The 21,983-nt window shown below is 44.7% G+C and overlaps 2 protein-coding genes across 2 annotated transcripts in view; both read left to right on the plus strand.

The window, feature by feature from the left end:
• Positions 1 to 21,983, plus strand: part of PPP2R5C (protein phosphatase 2 regulatory subunit B'gamma) — a 204,795-nt gene that overhangs the window by 51,423 nt on the left and 131,389 nt on the right. The gene's annotated exons all lie outside the window — the stretch shown is intronic.
• Positions 18,290 to 20,085, plus strand: DIO3 (iodothyronine deiodinase 3). The gene has a single exon (XM_012574105.5). It carries the CDS (start codon positions 18,648 to 18,650, stop codon positions 19,470 to 19,472), a length of 825 nt encoding a protein of 274 aa, XP_012429559.2. The 5' UTR covers positions 18,290 to 18,647; the 3' UTR covers positions 19,473 to 20,085.

The raw sequence follows: 21,983 nt of genomic DNA on the forward strand, positions 1-21,983 counted from the left end.
TTTTAGTCATATTCACCTCTCTATAAGCATATCAACAAATTGGTATTTCGGTAGATATAAGGCTGCTTTTTCTTTAATTTCATATAATCTTTCTCATAAGCACTTGCATAAAATCAGTTAAGAGTTAACCAACTAAAATATACAAATATGCGGGAGGTTTTATGAAGAGCTACAACTTCAAAAGGAGTTGGTTTAGGGGTCATGACCCCATTTTTTGCAATAACTTATGCATCACAAACTTACGTAATTGGCAGCAGATAACATATCACACTCTCAGTTTTATGTCCTTGGTTTGACAACAGTGTCAATTGAAGTATTTGCTAACTGCAGAACAAATGGAGCCTCATAGATGAAAATGTTTTCATTCCAAAACCAATGTTTGTAGCAAAACATTCCCCCATTATTCTTCTTTTTTAACATTACTAAATTCAGTATCAGAAATGGGTAGGGTTATACACATAATTTTGGACATCAAGAAATATTTCTGAATATTATTTATCCTAGAAAATTGGAAATACCTGAGAAAGGAAAGTATATATTTTTCTAAATAAAATATCATCAGCACAAAAGAACACATATGAAGTAGCTTTGGATCTTTAAATCTTTTTTATCTTTAGAGCATTAATCAGCTTTAAGAAAAATTATTGGGAAATGAATGACCTGGATTTTGAAACATTTTAGTAGGGTAAGTTTAAGTCTATGTTTTCTTTTTCCCAGAGATTGCATTAAACAGCAGCCAAGAGGCAAGTCTAGACTGCTTCTCTGTGTCAAGACTGGACACCTGTACCATCCACTTAAAAGCCCATCCTCTAGAGACATTGGAATCTTCACAAGCCACAGCAGAAAATGCATAAAGCAAAAACTTATTATATAGAAAGGAGGCATTATAAGAAACCTTAGTGACTCAAGGTCTCAATATCTATTTAAATTAAATGGTAGAGAGGCCAAAATTTATTGATTCTTTTTTTGAGTGATCTGAGGCTTAGGAGTAGGATTTGTTTGGAGCTTGGCTCTGAAATGTGTGTTTTGTGGGGTGCAGTTCTCTTTCAAGACACTTCTTTCTCAACAGTGAGCATATTGATACATAAAATATTGGCAATAATTCCCAAAACTGTACAATAGAGAGGAAGATAATGATGGCAATTTTATTAATTGAAGTTTTCCACTTGTCTGAAATACAAATTAACATTGTAATTACAATTATATGCCATCAGTTTAGTAAAGCATTTATGATTATTTCTCATCTGAACCTGAATTTAAACAGACCCGAAGAAAACATAATATGTGTTTTGAAATCTGGTCATGGTAGATTATCACCTATGATGTATATTATTTGCTAGACAAGATTTTTGACTCAACTTTGTTAAAAACTTTCAGTATTTGGGAGAGTAAATTACCCTCAGTGAGAGTCCATGATATAGCTAAACTAGCACAAGTTACAAGTTACAGGCAAGGGAAAGAAAAAATTATAATGAATTGCAGGAGGAAGGACATAAAATTTAAAAACTGGAAAAAATGAAAGTAATACGCATAAGAAAAAGGGACACCCATAGAATGGTTTATGTTGGAAAAGACCTTAAAACTCACTGGGTCTACCACTAAACCATGTCCCCAAGTGCCAAATCTACATGTCTCTTAAATAGTCCTAGGGAAGGTGATTTCACCACTTCCCTGGACAGTCTCTTCCAAAGCTTGACAACCCTTTTCATGAAAAACATTTCCTAACAGCCAATCTAAACTTTGCCCAGCGCAAATTGAGGCCCTTTTCTTTTGTCCTACTGCTTGTTACTTGGGAAAAGAGCCTGACTCCCACCTCACTACAACCTTCTTTTAGAGTTGTAGAGAACAATAAGGTCCCCTCCACAAGCCTTTTCTCCAGGGGAAATTTGGCCTGAAGGGATGCCATAAATTGACCAAATCCATTTCTGTTTCTCTATGTAGGAACAATTGTATCTTTCTTCTTAGCAAATTCTTTTTCACTTATCCTTTTCCTAGAAATATTTCAGCATGGATTTTATTCAACTTCTACAGTGCTTCATTTCTCTTATCATTAGAAGCATTTTCCTGATGTCTGACTCAAATCTCTCTTATTAATATATAATGTTGCATTCAACTCTGAACAACACACACTTAAAAATATCTGGAGTGTATCTGCCACCAGCATTTTAGTTCATCCTTACATATTACGCTCAGATTCACATAACAAAACAAACTCATACTCACAGACTTTGATACAAAACTAAATCAGAAAATGCATTCCAGAAGTCCATATAATGATCTCCAACCAGCACACACATGCAATTTGAGGGACCAGCCCAGAACTATTCCAAAACCTTAAGGCATGCATGACTGCGGATGTTAAGCCGTCAGCACCAACCATTTTATTCTATAGGTCCTGTTTCACTTTCAGTCCATACTCTTACAAGGTCACACTACTTACTGAAGTAGATACAGCCACTGGCAAACACTTACTGAAGATCAGCAAAAGCTGTGATGGGATGGAGAAAGCTGTTAATTAGGAAAGAGGAGGCCAGATACAAAAAGGCAGCAAAAGGCATTTTATAGCCATCATTTGCCCTGGCCCTTGTAGCATAGAATAATTATGGTCCTACAGCTGTGCAGCCCTTTGCCTTGGGGTGATCAGCATCCTGGGTTTGAGGACAGGAAGGTAGATTGTAAGAGCCAAGAACTATATTGCCTTTGATAATGACAGATTTTAATTTGGTATCTCAGAACATTACCAAGGATAAGATGTAACTAAGATAAGAAAAAAAACAAATACTTAATTTCAGAAAACAATGAACTGGCATGACGTTTCTTAAACAATGGAACAGTCTCCCAGACTCTTCCCAGTAATGGAGCCTATTTGTTTGGTGTTTTTATAGCCAGACTGGCAAATGCTAGAAAACAGCCTGCAGGATATAATCTTGCTTTGGCAAGAGATTGGGCTGGATGATCATTTCCATCTACGTTTCCTCCCAGTTCAGGCTCAAGTTTTGGAAGCAGACTCCTACTTTCTTACTTTGTATTTACCATTTGAAACCATACTTCAGCTGCAGCTCCTAGATATGACACTTAGCCTCAATAAATTCTGGTTAGAGTTCCTGGGATATTATAAAAACCTCCTTAGAGATGACTGGATGGCTTTCACTGCTGTGGGGACCCTCAGAACAATCCTTTGATATTCACAGAAATGGATGCATGTCTGTGAATGTGTGAGAAGCCAGAGTCACTCATCCCTTTAGGCTGGCAAGAAGCAACCCAGCATTAGCAGAAACATTGTGCAGCACTGTGAGCAGGTGACTTTGCCTGAGCCACTGTTTCCTGCAAAACAGTGGAACACTGACACAGTGACACAGCTTCTGGATTCAAGCTGACTTGTACCTTGTCCCTCTGTTACATGCTCAGAGGAAGCTTTCCCCTGCTCTCATAGAAATGTCTTCACTTAATTGTTAATAAGCAAAAATAAAATCCCAAAATCTCCAAACAGCTTCTCCCTTTTGACTAATACCATGGGTGCCTTTTCTTTAACGCCTGCCATCAGAATGTCAGTACACTGAAGCAGGATGCATTATTATTTAATGTGTAATAAGAATCAAGCTATCACGCATCTTTACCCAACAAAACCAACAGAAACCAAGGGAGCCCCACTTCACTCACAGACAGAAGTTGAGAATGTTACTGGTTCTTTGGGGCCAGCTTGTCCTATCAAAATTTCTGTAGTGTTGAACATTCTTCTCTAAAAATTTATTTCTTAAAAACATCTCAATTTAGTCAGCTATAAATGGGTCATCTAAGCCTTACAAGTAAATTTGAAAAATTACAGGCACATTCTTGAATGGAGAGGCCACATTTTTATTTCAGCAACATGGATATAAATTAGAACCCTTCTTTCTCTCTTTCTCAAAATAAAGAACAATGCTATTTACTGGGCCATATATTGTAGCCCTTCAACACAACTACATGCACACTAAGACCACCAGTACCAAATGCAGAATTATTTATTGCTATGTGAAAGATAAGTACACACAACACAGCAAATGGGAAAAAAAAAATGAAAACAAGTTTTAAAATTAAGGTTACAGAGCAGAAATAACAGGAGAAGAACTTAAATATATTGCTGCCCCAAGAGCGTATGAATTTCAATGGAAAATAACTACCAAATGTTTCCAAAGCCAACCACAAAAAATCAAACAAGATTCAATTTAAATGCAATTTATTCTGAGATTTTGTTGTTATAGAGTCACACATGCATGTAGAATTCATGGTTATGTCTCAAAAATTAAACTCTTCTGGACTCAGATTTGTGTAACTCCAAAAAAGGATTTTAAAAAGAGAAATCCCTCTATTCTGTGAAACAGTTTCTGGGAACCTTCCTGGAAATCCCAGCAAGACCAGCCAAAGAAAATTATCTATGGGGAATTGTGATTGTTGCAACAAATGTGAGCTTATACTCTGATTCATTTAATTAACTTCTTTGAGTGAATAATAGGATACAAAACAAGGGATATACTGAAGAAGAGTAATCAAGCTAGAACAAGATCTCTCCAGTTATTAACTGTAAATTACACAAATGTAAATCTAGATCAGCAAAAAAGCCCTACCACACTCACATGTTATGATTTTTTAATAGAAGCTTTAAAGCAGCATTTGTCAATGGTGTTAATTTTAAATTATATGGCTAGTGACAACGCTGTATACCACCCAAGATTTGAGCACGCTGGGAAAATCACATTTCTCTTTTGAAGTTACATTAAAAAAAAAAAATCATTATTTAATTATATTAATGGGTACAGAGTGAGAGAAGGAAACACACACAGTGAATAAACTAAAAGAAAAAAATGGATGTATAAGAGACATATTAAACATTCATATTCCAAAGCCTGAGTAACTTTTCATTTCTATTTCTATTGAAATGAATAGTAATGTGCAATAATTGTGGTAGGAAAATAGAAACTGTTCTCTCATAAGAACTCTTCTGCTGCTTCCAAACAACAACAGCACTGTTAACACATTAATTTGTATTGTACTGTATTAATAATAGTCAAAAATTGTTATGAACTTGTGGTTATTGGGTGCATTGTAGTGCATTGATAGGTCCATTAATTCCTCTTGGACAAGCACATATGACACTCAGCAACTATCTGTGGCTACTATTACCATTGTCTTTGAGTAGGTCAGCAGCTACATTTGGGTGAAGACTGGTGGCCCACAAGTAGATGTACATCTAGCCATGCTTAACGTGGTACAGCTTGGAGAGGAGCCACTTTGGAGAAATGACACTACATCCTGGGAAGAAAGTGTAACAGGAAGAAAGAGAAGGAGACTGAGATGCTGCTAATTCAGAACTGATGTTGATAACCTTTAAATGAAGAGTAGCAACAGAGATGAAAAGAGACGCAATGCTTTATATTCATCCCTGCAGTTTCTGATGTACCATTCAAAACACCATAACTAAGGCATGCCAGCTTGGACCAGGACTTCCAAATTATTTTTTTTTTCAAAGTATGTCATACTTCAGTATGGCCTTGAAAATTTGCCTTAGTCACACCTTGTGTTTCAGATTAGTCACAGGTTCCTGTGACATTTTTATGTTCAAGCTGGGAAAGATCAAACAGGCCAGCTGAAAAAACTTAATGCACTTCATTTTTCCTACTGAATAAATAATTTTTTTTAAAAAAGTTTAAAAAAAAGCAGCAAACCAAAACTTCAGCAAACAAAAGAATAACCTACCAGACATATTTTGAATAGAAGGGTTGTATTTCAGGCATTTATAACACTATCCACTTACAAATACACCAAATTCATGCACGATTTTATATAGCTCAATTACAGCAGAAAAGTGAAAATTTGCACCCTACACTTCAAATACATATGGGGAGAGGAATTCTGCATTTGAACAGCTGTCTTATGTGGAAAGGAGTGACTTCATCCCCAACACACAAGATATCTGAACTGCCAGAAAGCTGCTAACAACCTCTTTAGTACTGCCATCCTCATGTACCTCAGGATACAAAGACCTGGGCTGAACTCCAACATTACGTTGTTCAGCAGCTGAATGACAAAAATCCATCTAGAATTAAAAAATTATACATCAAATTAACATGCAGTAAATAATGAATTTTTTGGTCCTTACTTATTAAAACAATTTCCTCACATCACCTTTCCCAGAAAGTGAAGCCTGAGACATAATATACAGTGCTAAATTAAATCTCATACAAACATTACTTACAAGTGCAGAAGTACCCAGCTTCAAGTGCTTACTCACTGAATGCCGTTCAAACAAATGGCAAATTATTGGGGGTCAGGGGCAAGCATTACATGAGGACTTTTCAGCTATTCAGAGCTGTGAATCTAAGGTGTTGTATTGTTAAATTAAATATCTGTACAAGAGGGCCGTGGTTAGAGAGTTTGATGGCAGTGAGCACTGTACTGAATTTAAATGTCACCTTATTTATCATCCTGTATTATTTTTAGAATGTTTAGTGCTAGGAAATATACTTATGCAACTTTAATTCTATACTAAAAAGCTCTCTATAAGAGAAAAATGTTGACACCAGAACTTTTTAGAAAAAATATTTTCTGTTTCTACAGTTCCCATAGCTGTAAAAATAAGCACCTCTTCAAGTATAGTCTATAACAATATTTACCATATCAGGTCATTTTGGGAAACTTCCATGCAGGTGTTTAGCAGATTATGGCTTGATGTCCTAATGGGAAAAAAAAATGCATCAAACACTAAATAAAGTAAATCATTTTTACACACAGAATGGAGAATAAATGTTTTATAAAATCCTTCTCTGACCGATTAGGACCTAGAAATGAGAACAAGTTCCAAACATCTTTAAAAGTGATTCATTAAATGCTGGAGGCATCATCATTGCCTCCTATTGCCACATGCTCAAATTTCATCATCTTCTCTCAGATCAACTGGCCAAAGTGATGGTGGCACCCACTAACTAAGCAATTTCTGTCCTGATTACCCAGATGAGCTGATGCTCTCAAAAAACAGGGCTGCTCAGCACAGGACCCCTTCCTGTTTCCTCAGTACACACAATTTTCCAGCTTTGTTCCCCCTAAAAAGGGTTCATATTCATGAAGACTGCTAGGACTAAATTTGGGTGGTTCTTAGCAATAGACAGATATTAGAACCAAAATATTCCCATTAAATCAGCCAGATCTAGGATCCTCCCCTTCTTGCTTCTTAATTGTCACCATGACAATGTCAACACTTCAATCATCAGTGCTGAACATATGCGAGATGTGGCCCAGCTTGTCTCTTGGAGTCGTTACCTAGACTGCTTTCAGATGTACTACTGCATTTGGTTTACATTTCTTCAGTTTTCTTCACAGTCAGAAAGCTGGAGAAAGGGGATGGGAACCAGACAGCCCTTGTGGCATAGAGAAAATAGCAACATAATGCCCAGTCCTTAGGTTAACAAAACAAAACTGCTTTAAAGGCCAACTTCAACACCAGTGTTGGAAGAGACTGATGGCAGGACTGATTGTTGCAATATCTCTTTGGCATCTGATTCAAAAGGAGGTGTGTGCTTTGTCACAATAGCTGAAGTCACTGTAAGTCATATGAGGAGCAGCTGAGGGAGCTGGGTTGTTTAGCCTGGAGAAAGAGAGGCTCAGGGGAAACCTTATTGCTCTCTACAACTACCTGAAAGGAAGTTGCAGCCAGCTGGGAATCAGCCTCTTCTCATATCAACCAGTGACAAGAAGAGGAAATGTCCTCAAGCTGCACGAGGGGACGTTCAGGTTGGACATCAGGAAGAATTTCTTCTCTGAAAGGGCTGTCAAGCATTGAATAACAGGGTTGTCAGGCATCAAAATGGACTTCCCAGAGAAGTGGTGGAGTCATCATCCTTGGAGATGGTCAACAAACGACTGGACATGGCACTTAGTGCTACAGTTTATTTGAGAAGGTGGTAGTCAGTCAAAGGTTGGACTCCATGATCTTGCAGTTCTTTTCCAACCTAAATGATTCTGTATATAGGAAAAGTTGTGGCTGGGTTAAACAAGAGCAAATATTCCTCATAATGGAAATCTAAACCTTTAATATTGTAGTACCTTTAATATTATGTTAGATCCTTAATGTTAATTTGGTATAAGAGTAAGTGTTTCATAAGAACAGTTTTATTTTTAAGCAAAGCCTTTGGAATTCTTTTAAAAGATGTTTACAGTAGTTAAAGAAAGATCACATTTTAAAGGTACATTTCTAATTACATTCTGGCAGAACCTTAGCTGGGAACACTACCAGCACTATTTTGATAGCAAAAGCTGTGACAGTTACATCAGCTAAGGTTATCTGCTGTCTGCTTATTATCATGATCAAATTAAAATACAGGAATATGGTCAGCAGACCATATATATGACAAACACTGGGGTGCAAAGATTGGGAACAACCTTAGGAAATGTGTGAGTGTACAAAACAGGACTGGAGTATTTCACTGGAAAAACTAAACAACTTCAAGAACTGAAGCATTATGAACAGGATGAAATCCAGAACTGCCTAGCTCAAATTCATGAAGCTGGCAGCAAAAAATATCACAATAAACTGGGCACTTGCCAGCTGCACGTGGAGGAGAAAACACTAGATGGTTCAATCAAAGTCAGGGTTAGTATAAGCCCCTAAAGAGATGCAGCAATGGTAAACAAGTACAATTCAAAAACACATGGGACATCCTGCAGCGAGGGATGTGCTGGTCATACGTCACTAGAATACTGTGTAAAATTTAGGTCACTCCTTTCAAGGACAGACACAGCTGTGCTCCATATGGGGAAGTTCCACAGCCACAGCCCTGTCACACGGCCCCCGAGCATGTGCCTGGGCTCCCATGTTTGTGCCTGGGGAATCCCATGCCATGCACCGCATGAGCAGGAAATCCAGCCTGTGGAAATGTGAACAACACAGATGGCCCGCGAGTGCACAATCCGCCCAAGCCTCTTCGGTCACACCAGGCTCACCAAGATGGGTTGACTCTGTGGTGTGTTGGCTGATACAACAAGAGAGGCCTCAGAACAAAATGTACCCAAACTTTTCATTTGTGCTTTGAGTTTCCAGTAGGTCCAAGCCATATTACAAAGCAGTGCTCAAATAACACAGCGTGTGTAGGGTACACCCAGCATGTCCCCGATGTGCCACGCTCCTTGCCCAGGTATTCAGCTGTCAAGCTGCATCTGTGTTTGTCTGTGACTTCCAGATGCCAGCCTGACTGATGAGAATGATTGTGCTGAACCTGTGACCATATTCTCTGCCAAGCAGTGCAAATGCAAAGAAAAGGAGGAGAGGGTAGAGCCATCTTTTGTTCTGCAATTAATTCCTTCCTATATGATGCAGCAAAATAGACTTGTCATGAAACAGGTGCAGAAAATTGCTTCTGGAAGAATCAGAGAAATGGAAAATTCATCTCACAACAATAGACTGTGCACACATCTGAACAAACAGGTGCAGACCAATGTGAGCCTCAGCTGGCCTCATACTGTCCCAAAATCCACATGGCCTGAATTAAATCAGTGCTAATGAAGTCTCCAGCAGAACTCACAGGCTCAGGCTTAGCATTCCACTGCCATAGCTCTACAGGCAGTAGGAGAGGCTCAATTCATATCTCAGCTCACTGAGATTGTTAGCAGAGAGCTTGGGTCTGCCTGTCCCCATCAGTGCCAACGCACCCCGCAAGTGTTTGGCTTGTTAGTCCCAGTGGAGTGGTGCCCCAGGGCGTAGGACTGCCCTCAAGGATTTTAAAGATCTTTTCCAATCTAATGATTCTACAATTCTTTAATTCACAGAGAAATGGGAGACAGGATAACTGCCTCAGCAAAGAGACAATGTTGGCACACCAACAAGCAGTGTAAATATGCCATAGATAGAGTTAAGCTGAAAATATGAATAATTCTATCCATTATAGCAGCAAGATCCTGGAAGAGCTCTCACAAGTAATGGCGAAAAACTGTAACAAATTTTAAGGAGATGCTTAATTTTTCTGAACACATCTCTGTGACACAGAGGTGTCTGAAATACCCGCAGATGCCCCATAAGACCCCATCCTGAAAATCTCTGTTAGCTGTGAACTGCAAACCAAAATCCAATTGAAATCAGAAATTTAATTAAAAGCAGCACTTCTGAGCCAGCTGCTGGCAGGCATTATGCTGGTAAAAAGTGACAGCTGCTTCATTGGCAGTGCAATGTCAACAACTGTAGAAGAGGCCAGGGAATAGACATGGGCCACAACTGCTCAAGGATCACCCCACTTTGAAGAAGTTACTTGTAAAAAGGCTTCAAAGGCTTTTGTCCATGATTTCATCAGCTAAGATACTTTACTCCTCATTTATATTTTGCTGCTGTCTTCCTTGTTTGGGGTTTTTTGGCCCAGCGGGATCACAATGCCAATTAAAATTAGTTAAGAGAGAAAATGTCAGGTTTTCCAAATACCACATAATTGTTCTTACAAACTATTCCCTCACTACCTAACAAATCCAGGGTTGGTTTGAAATAAATGTGCTCTTCAAAGATCATTCCCATTTGTACAAATGGACTTAGATCCCTTTGATCCATTTTATTTGCATACGTAAGTATATGATTCCCATTTTTAAAAAGGAGTTATTAATACTTTTCTGAAAAGGCCACATTTTCTTGTTTCAAGAAATACAAACTTGGTTTCAAGTAAGACAGAGTAGCAAGAGACTGGTACTGTGGCCATTAAATTAATGGTCCACAGGGAGGGTGGACCATTCCAGGTATGCAGAATAATTCACACATTAAAGATAGTGAATTGGAAACCAAAGTTTCATATCTAAGTTTAAAATTAACCATTTAGTATTTAGTTGGTTTTTTTTTTTTTCCTTCTGGAGCTTCAGGTAGATGTGATGTGCCCTCAGAAATGATGAGCTGTATCACATAGATCAGCTTGTCACAGTTTTTCCCTGTGAAGAGACTATACTGCTTAGTCTAAGAATAACTTTAAAATTCACAGAAAGTGAGAACTGTTGAGCAGTTAAAAATAAAAAGTCATAGGAGGACACACTGTTAAGCATAAACATTAAGACCCTTCAAATCAACTTGAGCTGTTGAGCTAACCTAAACATTTCAGGTCAGATCCTGATCCCAGTGAATTCAAAATGATTGGCAGTGATAACTAATGTTTCTCCTTTTATTTCTGTTTTCCTGCTAATGAGTATCAGATTTAACATTGCAAGACTACACTGTAAACAAAGTGCAAAGTTAATCATTTTCAAAGGAACACTTTATTCACAGTAGGCTGTGTAGGGAAGAAATTAAGCCTGAGTAAACAAACCATGAAGTTAGATGAGAATATAGAGAGAAATCAAAAAGTAAGAAGATGGAAGTTAAAAAATTAGTGGGTATATGATGAAAGCAAAATATGCTGCTTACGAGGAAAATTCAACAACTGAGTAAAATGCTGAGTAATTTCATTTGTGCGTTAAATTATTTGCAATTTCCTGCATAAAAGTAAAAAATAGAACAGAAATTCAGGATTGTTATGCCAAAGATCTTTCCTTCATCCAAGAGCAGAGGAGCTAGAAGGTTTACACAGTTTTATGTCAATTAAAATATTCCATATAAACAATGTATACTTGTCCAAACTAACTGACTTCCAGTTCTTTCTGGGAAAAGTCTGAGTAAGAAATACTGCATTGCAATATAAAATAAGCAAATTTCATCTATTTTGGAGCAAGTGAAGAATTACATGTAGTTCAGATACTTCAAAATCTTTCTATCTGGCTGCAGAAGCCTATTATTAGGATGTGTTAAACCTGTCCAGAAACTTCTTTCTACTATTGATAAACAATCCACACATTAAATTAGGAGATTATGATATGTATTCCTTCCAGTTCTTATATGTCCTTATATGTTTGTCATTAATCCAAAACAACATTGCCAAACCTCAACCACAGAAATGGTAAAAATAAGTATCAAAGCTCTGGGAAGAGAAATCCTGAGGTCACAAAGAGAAGGTAACTTCAAGGGAGTATCCTGGAAATTAAGTCCTATAAATCATCATGGGCTGAAAGAAACAAATTCAGCAATTGCATAATGCCATTTTACATGGCTAAAAATAATAAGAGTTGTGGGGTGAATGCCAGGAAAAAAATCACTGGAAAACTTCACAAACATTTATGTTCAAATAAAAGGCTTGAAGCAAGAAAGTTGTTTGATGAGAGCCTCAGTGCACAGCACTGGTGCCTTCCAGCCTCCTGCTTGGAATGTCACTTGCTTCAAACAAGTCAGTCATGCTAACACCAACCATTTACAAAAAAACAGACCCCATTATGTTGATAATATGCATTTTAGTGATGGTGGGGATAAAAGGTCAGCAGAATAATCATCTCCATTCTATATTCAAAGTAGGCTGATACTCCTGCCTTTCTGAGTAAACTCCTCCATTCTTGCTAAAATGTTTGTTCCTCTGCTCTACAGCTTATTCAAAACCATTAAACCACTGCTGGATAAAACCATTATATTGTAGAAAATGAGGGTCACCATGAAGAAGATTATCCCATACAGGATCCCTAAAGATTTTCTTGAATAAATGTTTTTTTAAATGCTACTTTTTCTTGCCTTCCCCTCTGAGTCTGTTAGAGATTGAAAATTTAAACCTGTGTATAATTTCAGGCAGGGCACATGCAATCGCCTTAAAACCTGAGAATTATTAAACTATATTCTATTGAAATTCTTTATATTCTACTGCACTTGCTAAGGAAAGTGAAATTATGAATATTGGACTCTGAGTTTTCAGACTCCCTTTTGTCTGTTATCATACCACATGGCTTGGGCAAAATCACAATCCCAAGGAAAGCACTGGGAGTTCTGCAGCTGATCACTCACAGCTTTCATCACACAAACCTTGGGGCTCTGAGGACCAGCCTGTGACAAAGACTGACAGACAGCAGTGAGAGGCCCCCTTGCAAAGGATCTCAAAGGAGTGATGCTCCCTTTACCCTGACAGAGGCTGGACCCAGTCTTTCACCTCCAAACTATCCCAGTAACATTTTGAGAAAATACTCCTGCTAGGCTGCCTTTTAAAAGATGAAAAACTAATCTGAGTTATCAGTCTGCTGTACCCATCTCTCTAAACAGTGTTAGTATATTGAATTTTTATGTCATGCACTGAAACATATTCTGTTGGAAAATACTGCACACAGTGAATTTTGTTATAATCTTCTGATAAAAGATTTAGATTCAAGGAAATTGCATCTCCTTTTCCTCATCTACAGCACACCTGAAACAAAGACAATAGTAGAAGTATTTTCTCTTTTCTTACAAAGACTTCATCTGTATTCACTGTGTATAAAGTCTCTGCTTAAGTATAACTCTGTGGGGTTCCATTCCACTTCTGTACTAGACTGTTGTCTTTGCTGCACAGAAAACCATTCAGACCACTGTAATTGTACTGTACTACCAGGGGGTCCAGCCTGAGCTCTTGAGCCACAGAAGCTTTTGAACAGTGTGCTTGATGGGTAGCAGGGATGTGCTTGGCACAGGGGGTTCTGGATAATCTGATTTCCCACTGATGGAGGTGTGTTAGCAGCTGCTGTTGAAGGTGATATTGCTGGCTCCCCCCAGAAGCCATCTGTGCACCCTATCCAGCTACATTGCCCAGCAGGACCTTGTGACAGCCACTGGCACCTCTTGTACATCTGTGCTCTTCCACTATCCACAGACTATCCACATCTGCAGTGAAACTTGTATCTGCTCTTAACACATTCTCCCTGTGCAATTCCACCTGGGGCGGATGGATAATATTGCTAAGTTAGTCTGATGGGATGGTCCTGTTAGCCCTGCCATGGCCACAAGCTGTGGCCATTTCTCTTGTGCTTCCCCTGCACCACAGATGATCATTTCCTTTCATCATTAGCAAGTTTAGGAAACAAACTTGTCAGGAGATAACTTTTTTTTTCTAAAGCCAAGCTCTTCTGCCTCCTTGGTCCCCAAAGCATGTCACTGCAGATCACACAGGACCACACAAGACAGTGCAGGCAGAAGTGAGGAAGGATTGTTGGGATGGAAAGTTGCACCTTCTGTCATTCAAGTTGCCCTGAAAGTTTTGCTATTAGACACTGTTTTAGGGATTCTAAAGTAAACCCACTCACCAAAACCATCTGGGTTTAAAACCAGAGTTCTTTAATCCAGAACCTTTTGGTTATCTAGTTTCTACCCTTGCCTGACAGGCTGCTGGCACAACAGGGGCACTAGGGAACAGCCATGGAGAGGCAGGTGCAGAAACCCACTAACACATCAGGGGAACTGTACATTTGGTCACATGTCAAAGCCTTGGTAGATGGCTCACAGGCTCAAGAAAATGTTGGTTTCCACTTACTCAGGATGAACATTGCACTAACAGACCTGTGGCATGCTTGTCACAGGACAAGAATGATTCAGACTGACAGAGACCGTGGAATCAGTTCTCCCAAATTAAACAACTCTTTCCCAGTTCATTCCAGAGTCAGCAAAAAGTGAGGGAAAAAAATTTGAAAGGTTCAGTGCAGGGAACCTCTTTGTCATACGTGAGTGACATGCTTGTCATGTATTCGAAGGTAAGAGTGACAGGGTGGGTAGGAGATTCAAAGGCCGTGGCTCTGCTACTGTTTTTACAGACAAATCTGCAGCACAGCACTTTTTTTCTTTCCATACTCAAACCTACTTCAGGCATTGCCTAGGTGCTTGGATTTGTATGGTATTTTTCTGAGTCATATATATTTTATTAAAAAAAAAAAAAAAAAAAGAAGGGAGGAAAATAAGAACAGGTGTCATCTAAAAGTGGTGAAAGATTAGGCGAGAGGCAGCTCCAGAGACAGCCAGACCTATGCACAATCTCCAGCATACGGTAACTTTTCCAGAGGTGTTGCTACAAGCAAACAACTGCAAATGGAGTTTATCCACCACCAATTTCAGCAATATAACATCTACCCACTTCTTACAGATACCAAACAGGTGAGTAATTTACCACTGCACCACTGCACCTCTCTTCAGTCACCGGGTGGCCACTTAGATGAGTAGAAATTGCCCAGCTCTTATTTCGGGAAAGTCTTTTTCATTTCCTTCACATAGAGTTCTACCACATTAACTACATGGAGCTTAGATGACATGAGAGGTGGAACTCTTCCAAAATACATTTCAGTTCCTGTCAGAAAGTATTGCGTGCCTTTGTGCAGGAAATTATAAAATAGAAAATAAACATGTAAATATACCATTTCAACACATCCTCTACATCAAAGCAGACCTGATGGTTTTAATTTCAGCTTTTTGAGGTTTTGCTTTTATAAGTTGCTGAATTTATTTTGTAGCTCCTGTTTATGAAAAGAACTTTAAAAGAGTTATAAATTACATTTATCAAATGAAGAAAAACTACAGCTATAAAGTTCTCAGAAAAAAGGAAATAATGTGAACCATGTATGTGCACTTGTGCGAGGACACACACATACAAACTTATGTATTTTTAAGTTAGTGACTGCTGAACCACAGACCACATGCAGAAGAGTAAAAACCACCCATAACCAGATGTGCCACTGTAAAACCCATATTTTAGGATATATTCTATGAAATCCTCAGTATACAGGAAGATATAAGTTCCCATACTATTAATATCAGTGATATGGATTCCTAGAAATACTGACTACCTTCACACACCTAAAAATAGTTCCAACTGGGAGGTACAGCCTTTGGGAAGTAGAGAGGAGCTTTCATGGTGTTAAAACACAGGATTTTGAAAACCATCCAGCTTAACACAGACGTGAGAACAGCACCAAGACGTCACTTCAAACAGAACCAAATGGATGCAGAAGGAATTCCACCCTTTCCCACGAGCGCTGCACCTCAGCTGAGCCTGTCAGAGCAGGGCTAGGGCCATGCAGAGGTAGGGACATGGTAGGGCCATGCAGAGTCACTGTTTGTTTCACCATGAAACAGTGACCTCGGGACTTGCTTGAATTTTCCTGTGGCAGGAAAGTGTAGCAGTGGGCTAGTGAAGCAAAATACTTCAGTTCTCTGCTCTATGCACGGCTGGATAGGAAACTCCAATTCAAAGGTTTCCTTCAAGCTATAAAAACAAAGCAAAGCTGTTTACAGGGAATGGAGAAATAGTCATTTCCAAAGTCCCTATCCAGCTGCAAATAGAGTATATAAGACCAGATAGCATTTTTACCTCGGAATATCTCTCACTGATCTAGTAGAGCAAAGTTTGTTGATATTCAGGGTTGCAAACCCATCTGTTTACTCAGGCTTTTGTCTGTCAGCATAGTTTGAAGAGGTCACTTTGAGAGATCAATTTTTTTCCTGGGGGTTTCTTCAGAGCTACCACAATTTGTTATTGCATCTCTTTAGAGGCTTTAATTTGTGGTTTTCAAGATTGCATAACTGCACAGAGAGGTGGTGAGAGGTCCACATGAATAGTTCAAAATAAGTTTGACAATATAGTAAATATCCACTCAGTAATTTTCCCTGGACTGAGCACCGTGGAATGCCAAAGAAGTTATTAATCAGGCTAGTGGATGAACGTGGCTTTATGAGGGCTGGAGCATACGTTTCCCTTCAGATGTTAAAATGCTGAATTACCTTGCTGCTGACTCCAACTAAAGATGATGCACCAGGGCACTACAAATCAGCCATCTGATTAGATTGCTCTAAACAAGCCTATTCAGAAGCAGATAAAGAAAAAAATAAAATGGGATTTTAATTTTGCCTTTTATTTAGGGTTCTTGTAATAAGCTACATAAAATGAAGCAAGCTGCCTAGCCTCCCATGAGGAGGCTCAGCATTCATTTTTCCATTTTGCAGATGATAGACGGAAGGTACAGACATGCACAGTCACTTTTGGAGTACAAACTGCGCCTGGGAGAATTGCAGGTCCTTGGGGTCTTTGGGAATCTACAGCCAGAGACCTGGCATTGGCCACAGGCACAAACAGGGCGCTCAGGACCCAGAGGCACACTGCGGTGCACGTCCCAAAGTCAGTGTGCCAGGCACCTAGGTGAGTGGCAGCTGCAGCAGTAGCTCAGGGTTGCATGAGCCACATTTGCATAGCAGAGGGCAGTGTTCAGCGTTTTGGACAAGTAATGTCCCTTTCTGAGGAAGCCGGTGGGGAAATGAACTGCATGCTGCAAGCTGGGAACCCTGCAACAATGGAATGGCAAAGTTCTGAGCAGAGACACCAAATTACATTTAAGCTCTGTTCTTCTGGGACAGGTCTCCATCTAGTTCAGCAGGAAGGAATTTGCAGGCCATAATTCCTCCTGATGGGTGAAGACTGAAGCTGGCTAGTCCGTGTTCAGCCCTGCATAGTGAGCACTCTGCTACTGATAGAAAACCCACCCAACCCAAAACGACTCGCGTGTCCACTCTGTGGACAGCACACAGGTCTACCTGGCCATGCCCGTGAGGTGACACTTCAGGCCTCAGTTTAAGGATTTTGCCAGACCTCGTCCCGTGAGAAGCTTGTGTTTGTATGTCACTTGGCAGGTGCAGAAAGTACTGCTGGCTCCTCCTGGGAAGCCGTAAGGGAGTGTCTGCCCCGACTCGCTGCTCTCGGGGATGCTGCAGGACCTCAGTGAGCAGCGGGACATCGCAGGCGCGGCGCTCTCCTGTGGCCTCCGCTGTCCCCTCTGCCCACCCATTGTTGCGCTTCCCGCAGCAGCGGCCCCGCAGCGGCCGCGATGCCGCCCCGCACTCGCGAGTGCCGTGAGGGGCAGGTGGCGGGGCCGGGGCAGGTGGCGGGGCCGGGGCAGGTGGCGGGGCCGGGGCCGGGCGCGGACGCCCCGGCCGGGGCTGATGGGCCCCGCGCTCCCGCCGCCGCCGCGGCTTCTCGGCCAACAGCTCCCTCTGGCGGCCGCCCGCGCCCCTCCTCCGCCCGGGGCAGCGCCCACCGGCCCGCGCCCACCTGGTGCCCCCCGCGCCGGGGCCGCCGCTGCCGCCGGGCCCGGCCCGCCCAGCGCGGGCCCGGGGGAAAAGGGGCCTGGGGCAGCGCTCGCCGCCCGTTCCGCCGCCGCCGCCGGAGGATGTGGCCGCGGGTTCGAGACCCTGGTGCTCCCGCGGCGCCGGGGCGTGCGGTGGGGCGGAGGCTGCGCTCAGGGGGCGACCGGGCTGCCGGGGCGGGGAGGGGAGGAAGGCGCGGCGAGGGAGCGGCGATGGCGGCTGTCCCTGTCACCTGCAGGCACTGCCGGGACGGCCCCGGCCCCCGCGCCCGCCCGGCCCGCGCCCGCACGGCCCGTGGGGAGCCGGGCCGGGGGCGGGCTGTGCCTGTTGCATTGTCCCTGGCGGGGCTGTTCGTGAGCGCCCGCCGCTACCGGAGGCCGGGGGCCCCGGCGGTGCCCTGTGTCGGACTCTCCGCTCCGCCTGATAGCGGCTGCACCCTGCTCCGTTGCACGTCCCTTGTGGCTCCCGCCGGGGCTCTCTCCCCTTTTGTCTGTGTATTTTTAGGTCATTAGAGTGGAGGGGTAGGTAATCCCCAGGCTCAAGTTCCAGAGGGGCGGGTTCTGGACGGAGGTGGAGTCACTTTTCATTTAAATCCCTGACTATAAAATGGGCTTAAAGAGAAGCGGGATCTCAGCTGTGCTGCACAGACCCCGGCACGCAGGGTGCGTGGGGGCCCCCCGGCAGCCAGCGCCCTGCAGCACAAGCCGCTGCGATGCTCCACTCCGTCGGCGTTCACACCTTGCAGCTGCTCACCCAGGCGGCCGCCTGCATCCTCCTATTTCCCCGCTTCCTGCTCACCGCCGTGATGCTCTGGCTCCTGGATTTTCTGTGCATTAGGAAGAAGATGCTGACGATGCCCAAGGCGGAGGAGGCGGCCAGCGCCAGCGAGGAGCCGCCCCCCGACGACCCCCCGGTCTGCGTGTCCGACTCCAACCGCATGTTCACGCTGGAGTCGCTGAAAGCCGTGTGGCACGGGCAGAAGCTGGACTTCTTCAAGTCGGCGCACGTGGGTTCCTTGGCCCCTAACCCCGAGGTGATCCAGCTGGACGGGCAGAAGAGGCTCCGCATCCTGGACTTCGCCCGCGGCAAGAGACCCCTCATCCTCAACTTCGGCAGCTGCACCTGACCCCCGTTCATGGCCCGCCTGAGGTCCTTCCAGCGCCTGGCCGCGCACTTCGTGGACATTGCCGACTTCCTGCTGGTGTACATTGAAGAAGCACACCCCTCCGACGGCTGGGTCAGCTCGGATGCAGCCTACAACATCCCCAAGCACCAGTGCCTCCAGGACAGGCTGCGGGCAGCTCAGCTGATGAGGGAAGGGGCGCCCGATTGCCCCCTGGCCGTGGACACCATGGACAATGCTTCCAGCGCCGCCTACGGTGCTTACTTCGAGAGGCTCTACATCATCCAGGAGGAGAAGGTGATGTACCAGGGAGGCAGAGGACCAGAGGGCTACAAGATCTCGGAGCTGAGGAGCTGGCTAGACCAGTACAAAACCCGGCTCCAGAGCCCCGGCACGGTGGTCATCCAAGTGTAAAAAGGACCTGGCAAGAAGCGCAGGGGTGGAGTGGAGAGGCGAGAGAGGGCGGGAGGAGAGGTGGGGAGGGAGAAGGCACTGCGTCGCAGATGGCAGGAGCTGTCTTCCCGCGGGGACACTCGAAGGAGGCTGCTGTGCGAGCTTTCGAGCAAGACGTGCCATAGTCCTTTCTCTATTCAAATCATGTTGATTTGCCAGCCACGCTCTGTCAATACTGTATTTCCATGTGCGTTTTGTAAATAACTCTCTTTCTTTCCTTTTTTTTTTTTTTTTTTTTTTTTAAGCGTTTACTATTTTTTAAGGAGGCTCTCTTCCTACGGGATCTGTTCCCGGCTGCGTGTGTGCGCGGGTGTGTGTCTGAAAAGTTGTGTACAAGTGCTCCGTGCTGCCTAGCAAGTGCTAACTGGGATTTCTAGTATTTCTTTGTGATGACCGATTTTGAAATGGGTTTCTCTAATGCCAGGAAATCGCGTCTGATGTTGTCAAATACTAGAACTGCCAATAGCCAGAGCTGGACGGAATGTCCTATTTATGTGGGGGGGTTTTGTAAGACGTTCGTTCACCTTCCTTTTTTTTATGAATTTTTTTAAATAATAAAGGTTGAGTAACTACACGTCTAAGGTTGACTGCCTTTCTCTATCTTCAGACCGCTACGTTCACTTTCCCTTTTGCCTACCTCGCAGCACCCCCCCGCAGCCGAGGAGGGGCAGGCGGAGCGGCAGGCGGGAGAGGATGCGCTGCCGGGGGCTCGGGGGCGGCGAGCTCTGCCTCCGTAGCGGCAGGAGCGCGCATCGCCCGCGACCCGGAGAAAGGGGAGGGTACTGGGTGTCCCCATGGGGAAATCCAAACCTCCGGGACTCCTGAGGGTGGAGACCGGTCAAGAGGACCGCGTGCTCCGTCAGTGACCCCGGTGAGCCGGCCCTGGATTGAGCCCTGAGCCCTGCAGGGCGAAGGTGCAGGGCTGACCGGCGCCGTGCAGGCAAGTGAGTCCCGACCGACTACACAGGCTGGGGACAGCCGTCCTGGGCGGGAGAGCCGCCCGGCCGAGGGCGCCTCGTCTCGGGCACGCAGGCGGTGCCGGACCGGAGCCCGGACGGGGCAGCGCGAACCGCACCTGCGGCGAAGCGCGGCTGAAGGGCTCGGGCAGGAGGGCAGCGCCCGGCCTGGCCCTGTGAGGCTCATCCCCACCCCCGGGGGCCGGCAGCTACGCTGGAAAGGGTGCGGGGTGCCGAACCTTGCTCCCTTGGACCCCGACAGGTGAGACAGGGGGTGGAGAGCATCCCGCAACCTCCGCAGGAGCCGTACAAAGCTGCTCAGAAACAGTGGGTCTTTAAGGACCACCCGTGGCGCCTCTGAACGCCTCCACGTCCTTGACAGCAGCGGGACGAGGTGCCCGAGCTGTTAAGCCCCTAAGTTTTGGAGGGGGGTGCACGGCCCGAAGCTGCGGACGCCGCTCTCCGCAGCTGGGCACCGAGTCGCGCCCGCAGTGCTAAACTAAACCTGCGGGAAGCTGTTTGTAAGGGCGTTATAGCCCCTGTCTTGACAATGTTCCTCTGGACCCGCAGTGTTCCAGCCTTTCAACATTCACGGTTTAGAGTAGCACGCGTAACTGCTCCCGCCTCTCTCCGCAACAAAAGCTGCACCGTGTGGTCCCTCACAGAGAAATAAGATGCTCCGACCCTGCTCGTCCGTCCCCTTCGCCCCCGCAGCCCCCTGGAAATCGGGCCGCTCTGCTGAGGTGTCAAAGGACCCGGCTCAGGTGCCCTCTTCGGGCTTGCCGACCCGCCTGGCCATTGCGCCTGCTCTGACGGGGTCGAAACCCATTCAGCCCTTCTTCACCTTTCCGCTGCCCTCAAGAGCGGACTGCCCTGCACCGGGCTCCAGGCACCGGTCCCGCCCGGCTCAGGTGCCTCCGGTTGTTGCTGGGGCGGCGGGGCGAGAGCCCACCCTGAAGTGGTTCTGCTTCCCCTGGCCGGGCGCTGGGGGCAAGCACAGAGCCCTCTGCGAAGTCCCGGAGCGGAGCGGAGCCTCGCTGGCAGAGGCAGCAGGACAGGCTGCGGCAGGGCATCACCCCGCTCCCTCCGGCATCACCCCGCTCCCTCCGGCATCACCCCGCTCCCTCCGGCATCACCCCGCTCCCTGCGGCACGGGCAGCGCCCGCCAGGCACGGCAAAGGTGTGGTGCCTGAGCTGCGGCCAGCCCCCGTCAGTGCCTCCCGCCTGCATGGGCACATCAGCCTCGGCTCCCTCCCGCCACCCCACGAGGGGCGAATGAGCGCTCCTCCCTGGTACGAGGCTCCCGAGCAGCACCACCCTCGCCCTGCCCCGCCGCGAGTGGGGACTCCGCCCTGCTGCCCGGGGCTCCAGCGCGGTGCCGGCCCTGGCCCTGGCCCTGCCCTGCAGCGCCTTTCCCAGCCCCACAAAACCGAAGGCAGAGGAGCAGCGGGTCTCCTCTCTACTACAAGGGCAGACTCCGTGCAAGCGATTGCTTTTTTTTTTTTTTTTTTTTTTA

Source organism: Taeniopygia guttata, chromosome 5 (assembly GCF_048771995.1).
Source record: "Taeniopygia guttata chromosome 5, bTaeGut7.mat, whole genome shotgun sequence".
Taxonomy (NCBI): domain Eukaryota; kingdom Metazoa; phylum Chordata; class Aves; order Passeriformes; family Estrildidae; genus Taeniopygia; species Taeniopygia guttata.